At 40.8% G+C, this 25,741-nt stretch overlaps 1 protein-coding gene across 3 annotated transcripts in view; it reads left to right on the top strand.

Annotated features, from left to right (window-relative positions):
- Nucleotides 1-25,741, top strand: part of IQANK1 (IQ motif and ankyrin repeat containing 1) — a 572,485-nt gene that overhangs the window by 352,316 nt on the left and 194,428 nt on the right. For all 3 annotated transcript variants that reach the window (XM_086966345.1, XM_086966344.1, XM_086966343.1), the window contains 2 exons: nt 8,126-8,290; nt 14,889-15,080. In XM_086966345.1, the coding sequence (XP_086822471.1) occupies nt 8,126-8,290; nt 14,889-15,080 (357 nt within the window). The remainder of the gene's footprint in view (nt 1-8,125; nt 8,291-14,888; nt 15,081-25,741) is intronic.

Here is a 25,741-nt window from a genome sequence, read left to right as displayed (position 1 = left end):
AGCTCTGACCCTTACTTCATCCCCAACTTGAACTATTCCTTCTTTTACCCTTTTTCTTTCATCAAAACACAACTTATTTTTTAGACTCAGTTTAATCTCCCTTAGTCTCCAATCACCAATACCATTATCTTTTACCCCTTTGCCCCAGAACATCCATGCCGGACTCAAACTAGTATTGGGAGTTCTTCCTTTAAACAATTCAAATGGAGTTTTCATAGTAAACATCTGAGGTGAAAACCTATGCGCCAGAATACACTTTTGCAATTCTTCCTTCCAATCTAATGCATTAACCCTAGAAAGTTGAATATTCTCCTTTATCACCCTATTAAACCTTTCCACGGTTCCATTGATCTCTGGGTGATAAACAGAAGATCTTTTATGTTGAATGCCACAAGATAACAAAAAATCTGACATCATACCAGAGCAAAACTGAGGACCATTATCTGACAACAGAGATTTCAGAAAACCCTCTCTTTTAAAAATTTCCTTTAAAAAATCAATGACACATGAAGAGGTTACCTCTGAAACAGAAGAGATCTCAACCCACCTTGAATAGAGATCAATCACAACTATCAAATAAGGAGTTTGATGTTCACCTGAAAATGGACCCACAATATCAATAGCTATATCTTCCCAAGGTCCATTAGGAAGATTACGACAAATCATGGGAGCAGTACGAGAAACTAAGATTTAATCACTTACTTTACATTGCAAACATTCCCTCACCTCCCTTTCAATTTCCAAATCCATCCCTGGCCACCAAAAAGAACAACGAATCCTTTCCTTTGTTTTTACAATTCCCATATGACCTTGATGTGCCTCTTCAATCAACCTTTTCCTCAAAGAGCTCGGTGGAATTAACTTAGAACCCCTTAAAAGAACACCATTCTCCACAGACAACTCATTCTTGATTAAATGCCACACTTTGGATAAGACTCTGTCAAAATCAGAATTGCTTGTAACAGAAGCAATTACACTTTTAATCACACAATCTTTACTACACACCTCCAACCATTCTTCTTCAAGTATAACACCTGAGGTAATTTCACAAACATTTAACTCACTTTCACAGTCCACTTCCTCATAAACAACTTCATGAGAGTCATCAACAAGACGTGAAAGACAATCTGCAGATACATTCTCCACACCTGGTATATAGTCAATTTCAAAACAGAATTCTTGAAGACTAATCACCCACCTTCTGATCCTTGAAGAAACATTATCCAATCCTTTCACCATGAAAATCTCTCTTAGAGGTTTATGATCGGTACAAACTTTAAATTTCTGACCCCACAGAAAATTCCTGAACTTCTTTAAATCCCAAAATATGGCCAAGGCTTCTTTCTCAATGACCGAATAGTTCAGTTCGGCACCTCTCAAACTCCTTGAAGCACAGGCAATAAGCTTCTCTTGTCCATTCCTTCTTTGTTTCAAAATTGCCCCCAAACCCTTAGAACTTGCATCTGTGATAACATATGTCGCTTCAAAAGGAACAAATGCTTGCAAGTCTGGAGCAGCAACTAAATCTCCCTTGATGTCCTCAAACTCACTTTGACATACATCCGACCACTTAAATTCCTTATTTTTTCCCAAAAGATCTCTTAAACAACCAGATTTACTTGCTAAATTTTTTATGAACTTTCCATAATATTCCACCACACCAAGAAAAGAAACAACCTCCTCCTTATTCTTCAGTGATACCATATTTTCAATAGTATCAACCAACTCTTTCTTAGGTGAAATACCAAGCGCTGATATACAATTACCTAAATAATTCACCTCAGAGACAGAAAATTTACATTTCTCAAATTTTAAGGTCAAACCAGCACTTTCTAATCTTTTAAGAACCGTCCTTAAGATTCTATCATGCTCTTCTTGATTCACACCATAAATCAACAAGTCATCCTGATAGCATTTTACATTTTTTATACCTTTCAAAATGGATGCCATAACACGTTGAAAAACCGACGCAACAGACACAAGACCAAACGGCATTCTCTTATACTTGAAAGCACCCATCGGAGTGATAAACGCCGTAAGATCTTGTGAATCCTGTGTCAATTCAATTTGATGGAATGCCTGAGTTAGATCAAGCGTTGTAAAAATCCTAGCATCACCTAAAGATGATAATAATTCATCTATATTAGGCAAAGGGAACTTGTCCACGACAACTTCCTTATTGAATGACCTCAAATCACAACATAATCTTATATCGCCATTAGGTTTGTTGGCGACAACAATTGGAGCCAACCATTCAGTTGCCTTAACAGAAGTAATTATATCTTGTTCCTGTAATTTTTTCAATTCTTGTTCAACTTTTTCCTGAATAGCTATCGGAATCCTCCTAACCTTAGCAACTACAGAAACAGCATCCTTTCTTAACTTTATACAATGTTTATAGCCTTTAAGACAACCCAAAACAGATTGAAAGGGTTTGGGAAACTCCTCCATAAAAGAGTTATCTTTTGACACAATCTCCTGAATTTGAATCTGTGGATTAGACTTTGGATTAAGTATGACCCCCAACAGACGTTGATGTGGCCACCCAATTAAACAATCACCAACTTTGGAAACATAAACCTTCCCAACAATAATTCTTTCCTTGAATTCAATGGTAGCATTGAAATAACCCATCATGCTTATAGGGGCACCACCGTAACCTCCTGCACTTACATCCATTTTGATTAATTTGTTATTTACCTTTAAACATTTCTCATAAAATTCTTTAGATACAATTGTTATACGTGCACAAGAGTCAAATTTCATTTCCAGTTCAATACCTTCAATCTTAACTAATCCAGTTGGATAATCCTTTTCTTCTTTGTCCTTCACTTGACATATAATTTCTTTTATTTCTTTCGTAACAATTTTTTTTCCCTTAGATTTGCAAAATTTTACAAAATGACCCTTTTTCCCACACCCATGACAGAGAAAACTCATCGCAGGACAGAACTTTGAATTTGCCTTATGACCAGATTTTCCACATCTATAACATGTTACAGCTGACAAGGAAGCCTCCTCTTTACCTTTTTCATTTACCGAGGCCTTATTTTCCTTCACCTCCTTTATCTGTGAAACATCTTCCTTCACTTCTAACTTTTCTACCTTTTCCTCAGACCTCCCTTTGTCATGTTTTAATTCATCAACACATTTGATCATGTGTTCAACCCTCTTGGCTATACTTACAACTTCCTCAAGAGGTGGTTCATCCTTGAGCCATAATTCTTCTCTAATTTTATCCTCTCTACATTTCAACACTAGCTGATACCTTAAACGTTCCTCGTTGGCAGGACCAAACTTGCAAGTAGAAGATAATTTTCTCAAAGCAGTTAAGTATTCCTCAACTGACTCTTCTTTACCTTGTTTCCTTCTACCAAAATGATATCTTTCCATTATAGTTCTAACACGAGGTAAATAATGCTTGTCAAGTTGTAACAAACAAACCTCGTATTCATCCAAACCCCTCTGTTCCTGATGAGTCAAAGCAGGCAAATTTTCTAGAACCTCTTGCCCTTCCCCACTAAGACAATGCATTAATAAAGAATATTTTCTTTTCGCACTTAAATTTGCGCCACAAACTCTAGCATAATGCGCAAAAATCTTTTTCCATTTACTCCATTTAATCTTTGGTTCACCAGGATCACTCAAAAAAAACAGAGGAGTTGTTACGTTCTGCATTTCTAAATTTAAATAGACTAGTAATTAAATGAGCAAAGCAAGATCTCTAATATTTTTTTCCTCAAAATGCCTTTAAACTACAATTAAATTCCTATCTTCCTTTGAAAGATGTTAGATATCACACACTAATACTCATAACATAGACATATTCCTTCTCCTTTAAATAAAATTAAAACAAACAATCATAGTACAAGAAGAAAACAAAAAAAAACATAGTAATTTTCTTTTCCTCAAGTTACCACAACGATTTTCCTTCTTGGTGTGCTCAAATCCATAAGACTTCATAACATTTTGAAGTAAGACTGCCAAGCAAATGAAAATGCACTCGCTTAAATTAAACTAAAAGGTTCAGGCAGTTCAAGGGTGATGTTTCCTTAAGAGCACGAAGAGAAACTGCCGCTCGAGATCTAACGATGACTCATGCGTGCTCTTCGCCAACTCCCGTTCCACGTTCTACAACATCATCACTCTTGAAAAAAATGCCGACGAAGGAAGAGCTCGTCTCGCAGATCTACCGTTCAGCTCAGGAAGAAAACGGTAACAGAAAACAAAGTTTCTTATGCTTTCAACTCAACAGAATTTTCTTCTTTAGAATAAAGCTTTATTTTCACACCTTCGCTTCCATTCCTTCCCAACCCGAACCTTTAAAAAGCCGCAGGAGAAGTCACAATTATGATATCTAAATGAAATTAAAATTATAAACTTCTCTTTGCACCTTTCTGCCGCTGGGGAAGGAATATAATTATTTTTCCACAACAAAATTATTGTAATCTTTCTTATATCCTTCAAAACACTTCCTCTGATTTATCCAACTGCCGCTGGGGAAACCCTTTAATCTCCCATTTAAATTTTCTGCCGCTGGGGAAGCTCAAAGTCAGTATAGATGACGATAATGAACGCCGTAATACTCTAACTCCTTATGTAGATTAAATAAATGTCAATCTTCATTCCAATTTCTCACAAAGTCTAAAAATAGCTCAACAGACGTGTCAAACTACTTAGCTTGATGTTAGGGTGTTCCTCTTCTTTCCTTTCACTCCATCCCGTCCTCGTCGCCAATGAAAAGTTGTAAATAAACGTAGAAGTATGATATAGGTTCAAGAAAGGTTTATTCTTAACACCCTAACCATCAGCTACCAGGCAGCAACTGAATACACAGGAATACTCATCATCTTAACATTCTAGGTTTCAATGGTACAGACCTATGATAGATATAAAGAGAATACTACAATACTCGCGCCCAAACCCCTCCCTCGATAATGCTGCCTGATTAACCACCTGATCTACCCTCTCTAAACACAGCCTCAGTTTGAAAAAATACAACTCCCATAATCCACCATAACAAGTCTCAAATAATGCCGTCTAATGAATGAAGCGCCGATAGAGATTATTAGACGAATGTTAACACACAGAATTTCAAAAACTCGTAATACAAATGCCTAATGATTAGACAATGTGCTGATGACACAAATGGTTCTTGGTGAACACAATAGTACAGGAGCTCACAATGTCAATGCCTGTTGATTAACCAATGATGGTAACTCAAACAATACTTGATGAACCCGCCCATGTGGTAGTTAACTGATTCTCCAAATTTATACATTTTCCTCGCTGGGTGCAAACATTCCACAGGGCAATCTTTCAAATAGTGTTCAGCAAAGGTGATGGGATGCACACCATTCTAATCTCAGTTTGACCATTTTTATCCTAAAAATCATCCAAGAGTGCGTGCTCGCTGGGAATGTGCCTTCTCCTGATGGCACACAAAAGGTTTATTTTGCCAGGTAGAATTGCCAGTTTAAACACTGCACTACAAGTGTCGATTGCAGGCCTGAGACATGTTTTAAAGGACTACTTAAGTGGGTGGCAAATAAGTGCTGCAGACCCATTAGTAGCATTTAGAGTCCCTAGGTAAATGTAATACCACTTTACTAGGGACTTATAAGTAAATTAAATGTGCAAATGGGTGAAGCTAACATTACCATGTTTTAAGGAAAGAAAACAGGCACTTTAGCCCTGGTTAGCAGTAGTAGAGTAGACTGAGTCCTAATGCCTACATAAACAAATTTCAGAAAACAAGATGGTAGAAGGCAAAAAAAGGTTTCAGGGAATACCACACCAAGGCTCTCTGGTCTAACCTTAATATCTATTTCGTGAATGATCTTGTTGCATAAATATATCCATTTACCTAACTCTCATAATCAGAAAATATGTGTAGTTAAGTTATATCTTGGGGAATGTGCGTAGTAAGTTTGGAGTGTTAGAATTTGGAGAACAATGTTATCTGCACTAGCTACTCTAACAGAGACAAGGAGTCTTAATACTGTGCCTGTGTTCAAAGTTATATCATACAATGTCAGTTTCTTCTCCTGAACTGGAGCAACTGGCAGGAGGAAAGTGAATTTGAAAACTCTCAGTAGATTTTCATCTGACCAAATATACAGGTGCATATTTGCTTATGCAAAATTGTACTTCACAAAAATGATTTAGGAGCACAGTTTACAGGCCTACTTCTGTAAATTCTTGTGAATTCACTGAAGCTGTAAAGCTGCACTAACGCAATGACATATACCATTGATGCACTTTTGTTACTTTCTTTAAGGATTGGGCACCTAATTTATTTTCATGTGTCCTACAGTCTTATCTAAATTGGTTGTACTCCGATTCGCCTTCTTGGTGCACCCCAAATTAATTTGGACTACAGCGTTGACTTCCTTTTAGAAACTTTCTGATGTCTAAACTGCCCTAGAGGACACTCAACAAAAATAGAAGCATATGTTAATAGTCCTCACCCAAGGTTCCTCAACTTCTTGATTGTCTGTATCATGTGTCTTTAGCTAACCTTCAATTTGTCTTTTAAGTAAACCTGGTCACTCCAGTTCTGGCATAACGACACCAGATATGGGTGGACCAGTGGATATATTTTAAGAAATACTTGTATTGCTGGATAAGTCTTCACATCTAATTTGATTGCTCCATATGTACCTGATGATTCCTTGCAATAATGGAACAACTTTTTGAAAAATGTGTACAGTCGTCATTATTGAAGAAAAAAAGAATGAGGCCTTTTTGATCCAGACCATCAGGCTCTGGGATTGAGTATCCACCAGCCTCAGTACAACTTTAGGAACACCGGTACTCTTCCCCTGTCCATATGATCTGTGTCAGTATAAGAAAAACGTGGATGGTGGTGCACTCTACCAAACCACATAACACATTCTTGCCTTACAAAACTCATTGCCATGTCCTTTGTTTGTCCTTTAAATGTCAGTATTTCAGATAGCAGGCAGTTAAAACCCATATCTATCTATCTATCTATCTATCTATCTATCTATCTATCTATCTATCTATCTATCTATCTACAATAAATATGTATATATATATATATATATATATATATATATATATATATACACATACATACATACATACATACACACACACACACACACACACACACACATATATCTCAAACAATCTCTGTTGAGTTGGCCAGCAACAGGGCACTGACTGCAAGCAGGGAATTGGGTTGGCAAAGCCCTGCCACCAGCGCCATGCATGGCTGAAGGCCGTACGTGATGGGAGTTGGGCATAGGGCCTTGCCGCAGGATAGGCTCTGCGTCCATTACTGCACCACACACAGGGGTTGGACAAAGGGTCTGGCCACAGTGGTGGGGTTTGGCTGTCTGGAGGGTTAGGGTACAGGGTCTGGCCATAGGTCAGACCATGCATACAATCCCCTACTGCAGAGAGTCAAAAGCTATATACCTAGTGAGGGAGTTCATGAATATGAGCTAAAAACCTACAAATTCCCTAAGGAAAAAAAAGTTTGGAATGACATTCTAGTTAGATGTGGTAATACGATCTTACTTTAAGTGAAAAAAAAACAACAACTAGAAATTCACTGATAAAAGATGATTAAAGTGACCTTGCATTTAGGCAAGTTACTAAGATATTAGCTTACATTAAAAAAACCTAGCAATGAACTGAAAAAGCCAACGGTTAAACTAACGTAATAGATTGACCTTGCAATAATATAAAAACTATTGTTTTAAAACGAAACAAAAAACACTGAAATTCGACAGTTATAGTTTACTGAGCTAACTAGATCGCTCTCTGCCCCCCTGGATGGCTTATGACCTCACATATTACATCACTCATAAATGACATCATTGAATACATTAGATTAGAATAGAGCTTGCTTTTAATTGAATCTGCAACCATTTGGATATTGCTTTTTGTAACATTGTGTGATGTTTTTTTCTACTTGTCCTTCGAGGAATGGGTGTTGATAAATGTGTATAACAACTGAAATAAGATGCAGTGCAGTAAACATAGTGTGTGCATATCTTAGCAACGGAACCTATGTACCCACCTACTCTGTGCCCATAGTGAGCCCCAATACAAGTGTTTTTATACTCTTGTTGTAACTTCTTGTTCTCTTCAGGCCTTTGTGGCAATGGTCAAAAGGGAACAAGCAGAAGCCGAGCGTCGGAGACAGAAAGATGAAGAAGAGAGGAGGAAGAAGATGGAGGAGCAGCACAGGAAGAAGCGTATATTGGAGGCAGCCTTCGATGGGGACATCGATGAGATTCTTGCTGTCTTAGCGGAGGTCAGTGCACATATGTTGACACACATAGACAGCAGTCTTTTGACATTTAATCTGTTGCATCTCTGCATTGGTCTTTGGAAACATGTATGTGATCTCTTTCTAAAGGGTAGCCTTTGAAGATGATAATGTAGCCATCTTCCATTGCTGGGCGCAAGTCATGCTGAGGTTTATGATTGGAAGACTCCCTACCAACAGATCTCTTTCACAAATTGTCTCTCTTTTAACTCTCATGTTTACATAGATAGTGGCACCCAGTGAAGACAGACTTGCCATTCTAGTTCATATTTTCTCCTGAAGAACATATGCCTAGACAACTTAGTCAGCCTTTCTTTTAGACATTCAGAAAGCATATTTAAGTAGTAGCTTGTGCAATAACATCCCACATAACTCCATCTCTTTGCCTAAATCACATTTCATAGGAAAGATTTTCTAACCCCTTAGCAAACACCTAAAAAAAACTCTGAACATAGTTTACCTACACACCTCTAATTCACCTGTCTAGTTCTCATACTGCTTCAGACTGGTCCACCTTGTCTCCAATTCCTTTGTCTGACTTTCTCGGCTGACTTCTAAATATAGAATTCAGTTTCTATTCTGACAATTCTAACAACCCTCACTTCTTTAGTTAGCTCTTGATACCTTCTACGAGATCTGGCTCTTAATCATGAAATTCTTGCCCTGCCAAGGATATTTTCCCTCTGCCCTTAAATTTGTAGATACCAAAGGGGACGATGGACGGAGCGTTTTTGCAAATCAAACACTCACCACCAGTCAACTGATCTGGGTTTAATCCATCAGCATTCTTTAGCTCACTCCACCACCCCAGTTCAGACATGGCCATATGTAAATCAGTCTGACCCTGTGCCCCATGGGAACAGTCCAGCCCGAACAGACAAGCCATGTCTTCCCTGGACCAGAAACAAGCATCCTGGGATCGGTTTCGGGTTCATAACCCTCATCAGCCAGGATATCTTGAATCCAGTGGCAAAGTGAGCAAGGGACTCACGTCTGGGCATACTCTGCCAACTTAGGGCAAACAAAGAGATACCAAAGGGATGGCGGACAGGGCGTTTGAGCAAATCAAACACTCACCCCTAGTCAACTGATCTGGGTTTAATCCATCATCATTCTTTAGCTCACTCCACCACCCCAGTTCAGACATGGCCATATGCAAATCAGTCTCTGACCCTGTGCCTCATGGGAACAGTCCAGCTTGAACTGCCAAGCCAGGTCTTCCCTGGACCGGAAACAAGCATTGCTTTTGTCAGACACCTGTTTGGAGGCTTAATTTTTCCTCCAGCTGCCCTGCATCTCACTTGTAATTGCATTTAGCGTAGCTTACTGATTATCACTTTGATCGGATGGCACATACATTTGTACCACAATATGTTTAGTTGTTTTTTTTTAACAGAGTTTTATATAGCAGGAACTTGACCCGAAGGAATCGGGTATCAGACCGCTTTACACGAGCACCAGTTGCATTACATGAGGACGCATTCATTATTGTTAGGCAGTTCTCATTACATTACATTACAATCAAAGATATTTACCTGGTGCAAATGAAAGGGAGCATAAGCCTTTAGATTTGATGGCATTCCACAGGTGCTCTTTACCATCTATTAACAGTGAGGCGTTGCACCTTAGAGATGCTTGAGAGTGAAGTGTAGGGTGGACGTTCAGATGCATGTTGCCTCTTTTCCAGGCATAGAACATAATGACTAAGACTGAATGAGAGGACATGAAGCGGTTTAGGGCGCCAGTGTATAATATCCTGGGGCCTGCAATGTGGTCAGCCACCGCCACCTCCATGTGGACTCACCATGGAGTGTTTCGGAAGGTATGAGCACGTACCTAAGGGGTATGAGTTGCAAGTTCAAAGTGTAGTCTGTGATGCTACCCATCGCACCACTAGCGACTGAGGTGTGTAGTTTAGCAAACCTCTGTCAGGGCTTGCGTCCACCCAATGATAGGTTTAACTTTTTTTTTTTTTTTAAATGACCTACATTATTTTTGTAGGAATCTGGAGAAGGATCATCGGAACAGAAAGTGGTAGTTCAGTCTGGGTAAAAAATCAATTTTGAGTAACTGGGTCTTATCCCATAAGGAGAGGTTAAGCTGAGTCCACTGCTGAAAGTCTGCTTTGATGTGGGAGTGCAAGGGGCCAAACATTGTTTCCAACCATGTTAGTCGGCTGTGGTGATATCATAATACTCAGGTACTTCAATGAATCGGGTGTCCACAAAAACTTTGCATTGTCCCAGTTCATCTTGTAGCCAGAGAGGCCTGCGAATCTTGATATCAGTGAAGTCATGGTGTTAAGCGATGGCGTTAGGTTTGAGAGGGTAACCAGGATGTCATCTGCATACAGTAATACTTTGTGTATCCCACCCTGCGTCATTATACCATCAAAGTTGTGGGAATTACTAAAAGCAATTGCCGAGAGTTCTACAGCTATGATAAACAGCAATGTGGAGAGGGGGCAGCCTTGTCATGTGTCCCTATGGATAGTGAATGGTGGAGATATGTGACCATTACACATCACCCTCGCTGTCGACTGAGTATAGATGTTCCGCACCCTGCGGAGCAGCCAAAGGTCCGGAGCAGTCCTGCTAGTCTCTCAGCCGGACCAGTGGAAGGGCTCCACCTGGAACTACAGCATCTGACCCCTTGCATCAGAGGGGGGCCGTGAACGGGTGCTGACAACTCTGGAGGTCTCTTAGGGAGATGCCATTTTCCCTGAGTGCCACACTTCGCCCCGTGCCATTCTCATTGCCATTCCACATCTTCAAGGAGCAGGATGTTGCTGCAAACTTGCCAGTGCAATTATGTGATCTGGGCCATGACAGCTTTCAGCCAGTACTGACAGTCCACTTCCCGAGGTCTAACAAATGTATGGATTGTCTAAAGGAAGGCGGATTCCATGTCAGAGAAATCAAACTTGTGTGATCTGTAAGGCATGGGGTGGATTTGCCTGCCTCCTCCCAGCTCTACTCAGAACCAAGCCCCTGCCTTGGCCTCTATATAGTTTTCCATCCTCAGCTCCTGCGCCTTCATCGATTCTCTGAGAGCAGTGTTGAAGGCAATAGTGACTGCTGATGTCCTTGCTCCTCAGATACCAGTGTCTCTGGTACTTCTCCCAGGACCTGCCAACCACTAATTGGAGGTGGATGAGTCTATTTGCCAAACGTACACAAAATGCCTCAATTTTCAGATTTGGGCACTGATCCTGATGCCAATAGCAGAGCCCACGAATTACCACTCTTTGCTACTCAAAGCCATAGATGCTGTGTCTAATGAGGCCCCTGAGAATGATGAAATCTGTGCATTGGTCTAAGACTCAGTCCCTATCAAAGCCAGTTTGTTTTCCACTGTGTGGGAGTTAAAACACAAAGGCAGGTTTCCTAAGCATATATTTTCTCTCACAAGTGTCTGATTAACCAGGGAGTCCTTGACTCCATCTGCGAGGCTTGGGGGCCCAACCATCAATGCAGCATTCATTCACTTGAACTTGGAGAATTGTAGGTTCTAAATGCATCCATTCTAAAATCTTCTGATTTTGGGGGTCATGCAAACAATTGATTAGAGACAGCCCAGTGTGCTTTGCCATACGAAAGTGGGTTCTCTGACCTGCTCAATCTCCCTCAAAGAAGGCACAAAATCTCGCCAGAGAGGATGGGTCTGAGGTACACTGATAGAGCAAGATGACCTCACACCTCCTTACTGTGACTTACCTTGAGGGCCTGGTTCTTGCAGAGCTAGGTATCAGCCATTTAGGCCTTTTGCAGTGTCCCTGGCCATGTTGGCTGCTGGCATTCAGCTCTCCACCAGAGGACAATGCAATAGCAAATGGTTGAAGTTCTATTTCTGGATGTTGCATTGACGGACCTTGCTAACTCTCTTACATGCTTGATGACCTTCTTCAGAGTCTAGTCGAGTCAGGACACCTGCATAATCAATCTAGCGCCTAATGAGGTCTACTGCAAGAGACCTGTAGAATTCTCCATTGCCAGTGAGGGCATTAAATGGTATCTAGTAGGTTTAAGGGACCTATTTCCTTAGTAAAATGACAGGTCTTAAATAGATTGATGCACAAACCATTTTGGTTCATGGAGTTTCTTTCCTGGAAGACTGCCTTCCTGTTTGATGTAGCCTGTGACAGCTTTATAGTGAACGGCAAGCCCTGTGCGCTTCAAACCCAACATTATGTTCCATTGAAATGGCAGTCTTGAGGACTCCCCACTAGTGTTCCCAAAGAGATGTTTCTCCTTTGTCTTCTTCCACTTCTGCATTCCTCCTCAGTTAAGGAAACTTTATATTATTTGGATTTCAAGTGCATCTTCTGCTTTTATTTTGAGACATAGTGTCCAGATTCTCAATTCTGGTTTCCCATTGGATGCTATTTTGATCTCTTAGTCAATCATATTCTTTTGTGCTTTAACCAATTCGGACTGACCACCTGATTCTATTTGGCCTCACCAATGATGGACCTTTTTCAGTTCTCAGACCAACCATTTGGAAGTTGTTGGGTGGGCAAATTGGCTTTACAGGCTGCAAGAGAAAATTTACAATTACAGTCTAACATTGTTGAGCTTGGCAGAATGATACTTAATTTACCTTAGTATACAAACACAGGTGGGCCTTTTGACTGTATTTAGGAATTGAAGGAAGCAAACGGCCTTTTGACAAGATAGTGGAGGAATGGTAAGTGTTTGAGTGGGAGAGATTCTGCATTTGGTGCATTCAGAATGGATAAGCCCCCTTGAGATGTCAGGACTCAGGAGATAGCCAGCCTGATGATGTGTGTCCTTCTTCTTGTAAGCTCACGCCTGCAATACTCTTTCTTTTATGTTCACTTGTCAGCCTCAACAGCATGTTAAAAATCCTTTTTAAAATTAAGATGTAATTGTAGACTCCAGAAAGGTCTTCATAAAGGGCTTCCTCACGAAGGAACCATGTTTGTTATGGAAGTTCAGTGTTGTTTTATTCAAATTGATGTTTCCTCCCCCACCCCCATTGCTTAATTCAGAGTTAAAAGTATATTTTATGGAAATGTACCTTTTTGATAGTTATAACATTATTTACAACTTTGAGCAATTGTATTTTTATAGAGGAAACTTTAGAGATTTTAAATGAAGGTACTGCCGCATTAAATACTCACCCTTCCTTCCTTCCTTTATGGAAGAGTATATCACCATTTGAATAAGGGAGTGGGGCTCACCTCTGTTCTACAATTGTTCTAAAGCCTCTGCAGAACATGCATTAGATATCCAACAGATGTTGAAGTACTATATCAGTAAAACTAAAGATTTGAGGAAATGTGAACAACTGTTTGTTTCGTCTGCTGTTCAGTGTGTAGGTGCTCCTTTATCAAACCAAACAATAGACAGACAGATAGATAGATAGATAGATAGATAGATAGATAGATAGATAGATAGATAGATAGATAGATAGATAGATAGATAGATAGAAAGATAGTTTCTTAAATATGGTTGTATTATAACAAAGTAAGCAAGCACATTAGTGGAAAGCCAGAGGCACATTCTACAAAGGGCATGGTGCAACAGGAGGCTTCTTATGTAACATTCAATTGCTGGGGAAGCAGCGCTGCTACACCAAAGTCAGTTTGCACTTCTCCTAAACATGACTGTATTGGTGACCCTCTCTTATATCGCAGAACTGATGGTTTTCTCAAACACGTCAAACAGGACTGAGGGCATGTGAGGAAGTATTGATAGTACGAGGTGAGGAAACTTACATTAGCAGCACCTGCTTCCAAGTGCAGCCACTGTTATTGGCTGCTTTCCCCCCAAGACTGTCAGTTTAGCACTTATTATGGTTTGTTTTTTTTGCTTTGAAAACTAGTCCACTAATTGTGTGATGTTTAAATACTCTAGAAGTGTTCTTATAGATATGGGGTACTAGCCTATTGGTAGCCACTGACAAAGGTTCCAGTGTAAGAGCATTTTCCTTAACTCTAAGTTCTTGGACCCTTGTCGGCTTGTAGCTTGGCTACAGAAGTCTGTAGGAGCCTCAAGGTATCGGTGTTCTACTGGTGCATTCTGTTATCCTGGCCGTGTAGCCTTATTATGAATAAAGTCTTGCTCCATGTTAGGTTAAAAAAACACACGTACTAAATTGGGAGCTTTCTTGTGTGCAATTGCTTGTCAAACAGTGCCTGGGTGTAAACCAGTATAATCTCCTGGAAAGATCCTCAGCAGCTCCCAGCTTGGTCCTGGACAGCAAAGCTAACCTACCACTGGAGAGTCAACGTAAACAAGATGACTAGAATGCCCCTGACACAGTACATGAAGCATGAGAATTTGTAGACGAAGCATTGGCCACTTTTCTTGAAATAACTGTAAATATATTTGTCTTGTGTTGTTGCTGGATACTGTGCAGCTCACACTTCAGATTAGGATATCTCGTGGTACCTGTAGAATGGTTGACATTATTACTTCACTCAAGAGATCTCAGAACCTGGAAGATAGAGTATACCTGACAGAGTTTGCACACATACAACGAGTGACTTGAAATCATAGAAATACTCTCTGTGCACCACCTGTAACTCTATCTACTCTCTTGTTTTCTCTCTCGTGAGGTGTCAGACCTGGACACAAAAAACGGAATTGGATACGATGAAAGAGGGAAAGCAGTGCGGCTCCGAAATCAGCTTAACATGGTGGACTGCACTGATGCCAATGGAAATACACCGCTCTCTGAAGCATCAGGGGGAGGCCATCCTGAAGCCATCAAACTTCTTATAGAGAGAGGTGCTCAGCCAAACAGCCAGGTGAGTGCATAAAATTATTGATAATTTTGGTATTCCTCCAAATTTCTTCAATAAATGAATCTAAGAACTCCGTGCCCGATTCACAGAAGTAATCTGAGACAAAATCCTAAACTTACTACTTTTGGTATTCACAGAAGGCATTTAGTAGTAGTAAAGTTAGGATTTTGTCTTCAATCTGTCTTAAGTCTGTCCTAAGGTTGACCTAAGTCAAACTTGAGACAAAATCCTAACTTTACTACTACTAAATGCCTTCTGTGAATACCAAAAGTAGTAAGTTTAGGATTTTGTCTCAGATTAATTCTGTGAATCGGCCCCTCGGGGTCTGTATGACATTTGTGTCAAATGGCAGACAATAAAATAATTCTATATTAATCGGGAAAGATGGTGACTCCCATTGTCTAAAACAGCATTTATTTTTACAACGGCCTCCTATCACAGAATACATTTTAGGAACAGATGCTTGTGTACGTTTACTCTTTATCATTTGAGTAACTCTACTACTTTGGCTATTTCACCATTTACGACTGTAAATTTACTCAAAACTGTAGACTAACAGTGGGTAGAGCCAAATTCACAAGTGTAAGTTACTGCCAAAAAGGAACAATAGCAAATCCAGCATCACACATGGTCTACCGCTGATACTGCAACACCCTCCCTTAGAAAACAATGGATGCAGGAATTTAAAATAGAACTCTATAAAAAATAATTTAAAATTAATTTATTTGGACTTTTTTTTATCAATATATTTAAGAAGTTGAAATAGTATATATACATACAATTAATTTAATGTCAAAAATGTAAACATAATTAAAAAATAAATATTTTATGAGAACGTATTTTAATAACCTTTTTATTACAATTAAAGCTAACTTTATTACTCTAAAAAAATCAATGATTTTAATTGTATACCTAACTTTTGTAAGGTATAAAACATAATACATTAATGTCAGTATTATACTTTAAGTGGGATTTTTATAATCCTAAAAAGTAATGTTAATTTATTATATTTAAAGTAATTACATATATAAGTCAGAATTGTATTTATAGTGCTGCTGATTTTTATTTGGTTCTACATTTAAACTAAATACATAACAGCACGGATCCATTTGAGGAGGTTGCTCTTCACCATCGGGACATCGAGCAGTTCCGTCGTCTCCTGGCCAAGGCTCTTACGGAAATGTGGCACGTCTCCATAGAAGAGGTCCAGCAGTTCTAGAGGGCCTCTACACAGAGGGTGGTCCCCGTGATACTGTACTCCTCAGGTTGTGCCCTGGAGGAGATTCCAGTGATTGCAGAGACCTTTGCGGATTTCTTTCGGGGGTTGTACTCGAGATACCCTCCGCTGCTTGAGGAAGTCGCCAACCCCCCTCTGGATAGCATACCACTGCAGACTGTGCCGGGTACCTGAGCCCAGTAATTGGACCTGACTTTAACACTTGAGGAGGTGTGTGAGGCAGTGTCGGGATTGCAAGCCGCCAAGAAGGCTGGGCCCGATGAGTGCTCCACTGAATATTCTAAACGCTTCCGCAAGACCCTCTGTCCCCATCTTCTGAACCTCTATTTAGTGGCTTTGCAGCAGGGGTTCTTCCCGCTAAAACTAGATGGCGCTACAATCGTGGTCCTACCCAAGGAGAGGCTCCCAGGAGATCAGTGTTCCTCTTACCAGCCGGTCTTGCTGATCAACACCGACATCAAGATTCAAGCCAAAGTACTGGCTGCAAAGCTTGGCAAAGCCTTGCTCTATCTAGTACACCCGGATCAGTGCAGATTTATGTCGGGCTGTTGCACGCGCCATTGTTTTAGGAGGGTCCAGGTGGCGCTGTCCCGGTTGGCAAACCTCAATAGCACTCTGGCTCTCCTGCTGATACACTTCACTAAGGCGTTCAACACAGTGTTGTGGGATTTCCTGGATGGGGTTCTTCGGTTGGCTCATCTGGGGGAGGGGTTTCGCCATATGGTTTGGCTCCTCTTCCACTTCCCGACCGCTCAGGTCAGGGTGAAAGGGGTTCTGTCTCCAGTATTCCCCATCGAACACGGTACACACCAGGGGTTCCTCTTGTCCCTACTGCTATTTGCCCTGGGGATGGAGCCTCTAGCGCGGGTCATACCGTGCGATGCTCAGGTGTGGGACTCGCAGTGGGGAGCTGGTCTTAAGGACCGCGTATCTTATTACGCGGATGATATGCTCTTGTTCTTTAGTAACCCACAGTACTCTGGCCCCTGGTGCCTTAAAATTCCCCCGCTCTGCAGTGAGGCTTCCGGGCTCCAGGTTAATGAAGGCAAATCTTGCCTAGTAGAGATTAGGGGCAATGCTCTCGGGTCAATTTAGTGCCCTAACATTTCCCCTCTCCATAACTCTTTTAAATATCTCTAGGTCTATGTTTCTCCCACACCGGACCTGGTCTGGGCCTTTAACTTCCTAGGTCTGGACATACGCTCGATTGCGAGTTCAACTACTGGACCACACTCCCACAAAACCTCATGGGGCGCATGGCCCTCTTTAAAATGGTGTACCTACGATAAAGGGCAAATCACGAATGACAAGGACATAGCAGACACTTTCAACAATTTTTACATGCAGCTCTATTCTAGTGAAAGCTTAGATCCTGCAGAAAGCTTAGACTTCCTTCAAAACGTGCACACATCTCGTCTTTACTCAGAACAAGCGGGGCTTTAGAAGACGACATACGCCCTGAAGAGGTTACAACTTGCAAAATTGCTGGGACCGGACGGATACCCCCATGGCTCCTACAAAATGTTCTGCCACACTCTAACCCCCATCCTTACCAGGCTTTGCACTTCCTTTACCACACAAGGCGCAATACCCGCCTCCATGCTGACTGCGTCTGTCGCCGTGATAAAAAAAATGGGACAGGCCAAGCCACAGTGCAGTTTGTACCGCCTATCTCTTTGCTAAATGTGGACCTCAACTGTTGGCAGGCATTTTGGTTGGTATACTAGGTCCATATATGCCCTCAAATATAGACCTAGACCAAGCCAGCTTTATACCCAATACACAAACAGGCGACAACACCAAACGCATTTTACACATTATTGAGAAGGCAGCGCTAACCCCTAGCAAACTTACGCTATTAGCGATCGATGCTGAGAAAGCTTTTGACAGAGTGCACTGGTCTTTCTTGGAACAAGTCCTAGTGCACTATGGTCTAAGCGACAAATTTAGTACACAAGTCTTAAATAGCTATGATTGGCCACTGGGTTGGTAAGGTAAACAGACAAAATATCGACTACAAAATATCGAATGGACATAATATCGAGTAGAAAATATAGGCTGGACAGAATATCGAATGGACAGAATATAGGCATCGAAAATATCGTTTTGAAGGTAAGTAATGTAAAATCGAATTTTAAAATATAGATAGTCAAAATATCGAAGTACATAATATAGGTTAATAAAAATATTGAACATTTAATAATATCGAATTTCTTATAGTGTATTTTATGTGTTAAAAGTGTTTATTTATGTTATAATGTAATTTATTAATGAATTTAATGTTATTTAAATTTTGTGTAATTTAATTCTGTAGCGGGTTGTGGGTTTATAGGGGAATAGGGTGGGTAGTAATTTAATTATAATTAATTAAATATGTACATTTATTTATTGGTATTTGTTTATAATTAATTGTTAGTTAATTTTTATTTTGTAAATAGTTAAATTTTAATTGCCAATTAATTTTATTTAATTGATTAATTGATAATTATCTTAATTTAACTAATTTAATTTCTGTAGCGGGTTGTGGGTTTATAGGGGAATAGGGTGGGAAGTAATTTAATTATAATTAATTAAATATGTTAATTTATGTAGTGTTATTTATTTATAATTAATTGTTAAATAATTGTTATTTGGTAATTAATTAAATTTTAATTGAGAATTAATTTTATTAAATTGATTAATTGATAATTATGTAAATGTTACTAGTTTATTTTCTGTAGTGGGTTGTGGGTTTATAGGGGAATAGGGTGGGAAGTAATTTTTTGGGTATTTATTAGATTTTAATTGTTAAGTAACTTTTTAATTACTAATTAATTAATTGTTAATTTGTAATTAATTAGTATTAATAGATAACTAATTGTAATGATTATTTTAAATTAGTATTTGTAATTAATGAATTATTATATTATATTAAATTGGTAATTACTTTTAATTAATTTTTTTATAGATATTAATATATTTTTTTTTAAATAATATATGAAGTATCTACTTTCCCTACTGTTACACTCACTGGAGTGGGAATAGTAACTTTTACCCCTACGCTATCCAACGCTTTCCCTACTGTTGCACTCTCTGGAGTGGGAATAGTAATTTTTACCCCTAGGCTATCCAACGCTTTCCCTACTGTTGCACTCTCTGGAGTGGGAATAGTAATTTTTACCCCTACGCTATCCAACCCTTTCCCTACTGTTGCACTCTCTGGAGTGGCAATAGTAATTTTTACCTCTACGCTATCCAACGCCTTACCTACTGTTGCACTTTCTGGAGTGGGAATAGTAATTTTTACCCCTACGCTATCCAACGCTTTCCCTACTGTTGCACTCTTTGGAGTGGGAATAGTAATTTTTACACCTATGCTATCCAACGATTTCCCTACTGTTGCACTCTCTGGAGTGGGAATAGTAATTTTTACCCCTACGCTATCCAACCCTTTCTCTACTGTTGCACTCTCTGGAGTGGGAATAGTAATTTTTACCCCTGCGCTATCCAACCCTTTCTCTACTGCTGCACTCTCTGGAGTGGGAATAGTAATTTGTACCCCTACGATATCCAACGCTTTCCCTACTGTTGTACTCTCTGGAGTGGGAATAGTAATTTTTACCTCTATGCTATCCAACGCCTTACCTACTGTTGGACTTTCTGTAGTGGGAATAGTAATTTTTACCCCTACGCTATCCAACGCTTTCCCTACTGTTGCACTCCCTGGAGTGGGAATAGTAATTTGTACCCCTACGCTATCCAATGCTTTCCCTACTGTTGCACTCTCTGGAGTGGGAATAGTAATTTTTACCTCTACGCTATCCAACGCCTTACCTACTGTTGCACTTTCTAGAGTGGGAATAGTAATTTTTACCCCTACGCTTTCCCTACTGTTACACTCTTTGGAGTGGGAATAGTCATTTTTACCCCTACGCTATCCAACGCTTTCCCTACTGTTGCACTCTCTGGAGTGGGAATAGTAATTTTTACCCCTACGCTATCCAACGCTTTCCCTACTGTTGCACTCTCTGGAGTGGGAATAGTAATTTTTACCCCTACGCTATCCAACCCTTTCTCTACTGTTGCACTCTCTGGAGTGGGAATAGTAATTTTTACCCCTACGCTATCCAATCCTTTCTCTACTGTTGCACTCTCTGGAGTGGGAATATTAATTTGTACCCCTACGCTATCCAACGCTTTCCCTACTGTTCCACTCTCTGGAGTTGGAATAGTAATTTTTACCTCTACGCTATCCAACGCCTTATCTACTGTTGCACTCTCTGGAGTGGGAATATTAATTTGTACCCCTAGGCTATCCAACGCTTTCCCTACTGTTGCACTCTCTGGAGTGGGAATAGTAATTTGTACCCCTACGCTATCCAACCCTTTCCCTACTGTTGCACTCTCTGGAGTGGCAATAGTAATTTTTACCTCTACGCTATCCAACACCTTACCTACTGTTGCACTTTCTGGAGTGGGAATAGTAATTTTTACCCCTACGCTATCCAACGCTTTCCCTACTGTTGCACTCTTTGGAGTGGGAATAGTAATTTTTACACCTATGCTATCCAACACTTTCCCTACTGTTGCACTCACTCTCTGGAGTGGGAATAGTAATTTTTACCCCTACGCTATCCAACCCTTTCTCTACTGTTGCACTCTCTGGAGTGGGAATAGTAATTTTTACCCCTACGCTATCCAACCCATTCTCTACTGTTGCACTCTCTTGAGTGGGAATAGTAATTTGTACCCCTACGATATCCAACGCTTTCCCTACTGGTGCACTCTCTGGAGTGGGAATAGTAATTTTTACCTCTATGCTATCCAACGCCTTACCTACTGTTGGACTTTCTGTAGTGGGAATAGTTATCTACTGTTGCACTCTCTGGAGTGGGAATATTAATTTGTACCCCTAGGCTTTCCAACGCTTTCCCTACTGTTGCACTCTCTGGAGTGGGAATAGTAATTTTTACCCCTACGCTATCCAACCCTTTCCCTACTGTTGCACTCTCTGGAGTGGCAATAGTAATTTTTACCTCTACGCTATCCAACACCTTACCTACTGTTGCACTCTCTGGAGTGGGAATAGTAATTTTTACCCCTACGCTATCCAACCCTTTCTCTACTGTTGCACTCTCTGGAGTGGGAATAGTAATTTTTACCCCTAAGCTATCCAACGCTTTCCCTACTGTTGCACTCCCTGGAGTGGGAATAGTAATTTGTACCCCTACGCTATCCAATGCTTTCCCTACTGTTGCACTCTCTGGAGTGGGAATAGTAATTTTTACCCTTACGCTATCCAACCCTTTCTCTACTGTTGCACTCTCTGGAGTGGGAATAGTAATTTTTACCCCTACGCTATCCAATCCTTTCTCTACTGTTGCACTCTCTGGAGTGGGAATATTAATTTGTACCCCTACGCTATCCAACGCTTTCCCTACTGTTGCACTCTCTGGAGTGGGAATAGTAATTTTTACCTCTACGCTATCCAACGCCTTATCTACTGTTGCACTCTCTGGAGTGGGAATATTAATTTGTACCCCTACGCTATCCAACGCTTTCCCTACTGTTGCACTCTCTGGAGTGGGAATAGTAATTTGTACACTTCCGCTATCCTACGGTAATAATATTGGATATTTTTAAATTATATTATGTTACTATATATATATATGTTTTAACATGTATGATTGTAAAATTGTTTTTTTATAGCTTTAAATAATTATTTAATTATTATAAGGTCATTTAAATATGTTTAAGTATATTTTAGTAATTAATTTTTAATATTAATTTATTTTAACATTGTTTTTAATAAAGTCGATATTTTTACAAACTATATTTTTGTAAACGATATTTTTTACTCGATATCTTTGTACTTACCTGTTTGTAGATACAAAGTCGACATTCTGTCTGTCGATATTTTATTGGCAATATTTTCCTAGTCGATATTATGTCCCTCGATATTATGTCAGTGATCCGTTGGTACGGGTCAACAGTCATACCTCTGACCCCTTTCCATTTGGCAGGGGCACACTACAGAGTTGCCCATTGTCACCCTGTTTATTTATTCTCTATATAGAGCCCCGAGCCCAACAAATACGAGATGACCTTCAGATCACATTAGTCGTCTTTGGAGGGGAACAGCATAGAATTAGCCTATATGCCGCAATGTGCTAGTGACCCTGGATAAACTGACCACAGCCCTACCAGCATTCTTGGTGGAACTGGAGGCGTTCATCCCGGCGTTGGACTTCCGGGTCAACATTGAGATTTCTCAAGCACTGGGGATCTCTCTATCCACAGAAGTTTCGACTCGCATAAGGACGCAATACCCCATCCAGTGGAACAACACGGACCTCCCGTACCTTGGGATCAAACTGGCTCCCACATTCCAACAAACGTCCTCCATGTATTACCAATCCCTCTATAGGCAGGTTAGAAATGAGTTCCCTCTTTGGAAACATCATCAGATATCTTGGCTGGGCCGGATAGCGGCTGTCAAAATGACTGTAGTCCCCAAGATACTTTATTTATTTCAAACATACCCTAGGGGACTTCAGTCAGAGTTACTTCAATTTATCCGACTGGGGAAGAAGAACTGCATGAGGAGAGAGATAACCTACCTTCCACCCTGAGAAGGAGGACTTGAAATCCTTGGTAGAGTGGCACCAACTCAAGTCTGAGAAACACTGGCTCTTCCTAGATAAGGCGGTAGCGGGCACCTTCCTGTGGAAAGTCCCCTCCTTAAGGAAGAATATAGATTGGGGAATCTCTTATCTTTCCACTATCAAACAAGCGACAGTGGAAGCCTGAGATCAAATGAGCACTTACTGTGGACTGACTTCCTTTTCCTTCTCCTACGACACCACTGTTTGATAACCCAGACTTTACTCCTAGACTCGACCTATGTTATGGACAACTCCGTCATTGGCTATTACACCAGAGCGACAGACCCAACATTCAGAGACATCTTACACCATATGAGAAATGGCTGATCAAATACTCATCAGGGAAACAGCTTATATCTGAGATATATACATTTCTGAACCAATGCAATAGAGACACATATAAGGCCAGCCAACACAGGTGGGAGCAAGACCTAGGCAGTTGAGTGACAGAGAATGGGAGGATATATATTATAGGGCGAGACACACCCCCTGCAATACCTCGCGCACCTAAACATTCGTTAAAACCACTTCATATTGGGATTTTACACCAGCTAGGTTACATACCAATGAACCCCGAACAAAGTGCTGAATGCTGGAAGGGCTGTGGAGCTCAAGGAACCTTAGTTCACATTTTGTGGGATTGTTCCTTGCTCCAGACATACTGGACACAAGTAGTTGATGAGTTCGACACCCACCTCAAAACGCACTCCCCAGAATCCCCTCTTATATTGTATTAGGCCTACCTAATCCTCTTACATATCCCCTGATGTCTAGAATGGGCAGACAAATATGCCTGGCTTTGGGGGTAGCGTTACAGAACATTGTAGCACACAGGGGCTCAACACAAGTGCCCACTCACAATATCTTAGTTATACTGGCTGTGGACCGTACTAGGCATGGAGAGAATTTCTCTGACACTCTCTAACCTGTGGCACCCTTATCTATCCCTTCTCATGCAAGATTTCAGGGAACTGGCATGCCCAAAGTATCTCCAACTCCTGCGACTGTCAGAAGCCAACCCTAGTCCATAACTAGTCATGATGTCGTACTACACTGAATGTCGTATCACACACACACGACCATATGTGAACTACGTTTGGGAAAGAGAGGGGGCTGGTTGGATGCTTGGGAAGTTTTTGTACTTATGTACATCAACCAAGGCCATCATAAGAATCAGAGGCCATATTGGACACAAGACCAGTTGATGTATCTACTATTGTTAATGGCATTGTTTCAAATAAAGGGATTTAAACCATAAAATGGTGTGCCTGCTACGCTACTTGTATGTGTTGAGCAACAATCTATACTTCATCCCCTGCAAATGGTTTCACTCCTTAACTGCAAAAATAACCAGATTTGCGTGGGGTGAGGGCCGGCATAGAGAAGCGTTTCATTCACTGTGTAAGTCTCCATTTGACGGAGGCCAGGGCCTGTCCGATATGTACCTATATTAACTGGCGGCACATCTGCTCCCGGTTTATGACCGGTTCATGGGGGTGGGACGACTGTGCATATCGGTTAGAGATACATACACTGGGGATGGATGGCATGCTTAATCTCCTATATGGAGCACGCGTATCAAACGCTTTGTCTTCCTACACACGTGTGTTCCTCGCCTGTTGGAGGGCGGCTCTTTGCCTTACTGGTTGCTATCGCCGCCTCACGGGAATGACTCAGCCAGCTGTCTGCTCTGGAGGGCTTCCTACCTTGGGATCTCCTATCTTGGGGATTCTAATAGGAGATACATTATATCCTTTCTGGAGTTAAAAAACAAATACTCTTTGCATAACTCACAGTTTTTCCGGTACCTTCAGCTAAGCTCCGCCCTGTTAGCCCACAACCTTCCAGAGGACTCTTTACCTGAGTATAGTCCATTGGAGGTGAAGATCTTTCAGGGGAAGTTGGGTAAAGGTGAAATATCCGTGATTTATCGATTGCTGGTGATTCACGCTCCGGATGGACTTGATAAAGCCCAGCGGCGATGGGAAACCTGGGTGGGAGTGCTAGAAGAAGAAGACTGGAGGGAGGCCTGCATGGCACCTAGGAAAGCGGCGATCTCAACTCGGCTGCGTATGATCCAGTTCAAATATTTGCATGTGACACATCTCACGCCAAAGCGCCTACAACTCTTGCCTTTTGTACAAATGTGGCATGTGCGCAATGCGCACTTCCGGTGGCAGACTTCTATCACGATGCCTGGGAATGTCCGGTTCTGCGACCATTCTGGGAAGAGGTGGGTCACATACTTTCTGATGTCCTAGGCCGCTCTCTGGAGTTTACCCCTTGCATGGGTTTGCATGGGCTCCTGGAGGAAGTGGGGGACCCCAAAGCTAAACGTGCTTTACCGGGGGTGGGTTGTTTGGTTGCCAAATGGGATGTGGCACGAACACCGAAGCAGGAAAAGCCACCAACAATTGGGACTTGGCGGGCAGGGGTGGACTGGTGCGCCCATCAAGGAAAGCCTGCCTTTGAGGCACGTGGCTGCCCTATAAACATGCACAGATATGGGGGAAATGGTGTGATTTTTATGACGATTTGAAATGGTAATGTTGCACTTCTCATGTACCCAAACCCACCACAATGTCACTTATATGTTTTTCACTTTGTGATCAGCTGTCATGCCGTAAATGCTCAATAAAGTTGTTTACAAAAATATATATAAATATATATATGACATTCATTTACTTTAATATTTCACATAAAAGTATTCGTACTATTTTTTTTTTAAGTTAAAAAAAACTTTTAATTTTCCCTATGCTTTACCATATGGAGATCTCTGCCTT

This window comes from Lissotriton vulgaris, chromosome 4_1 (genome assembly GCF_964263255.1).
Source record: "Lissotriton vulgaris chromosome 4_1, aLisVul1.2, whole genome shotgun sequence".
In the NCBI taxonomy this organism is placed as follows: domain Eukaryota; kingdom Metazoa; phylum Chordata; class Amphibia; order Caudata; family Salamandridae; genus Lissotriton; species Lissotriton vulgaris.
The sequence above is the reverse complement of the archived record's forward strand: the minus strand, read 5'-3'. Positions and strand labels throughout refer to the sequence as shown.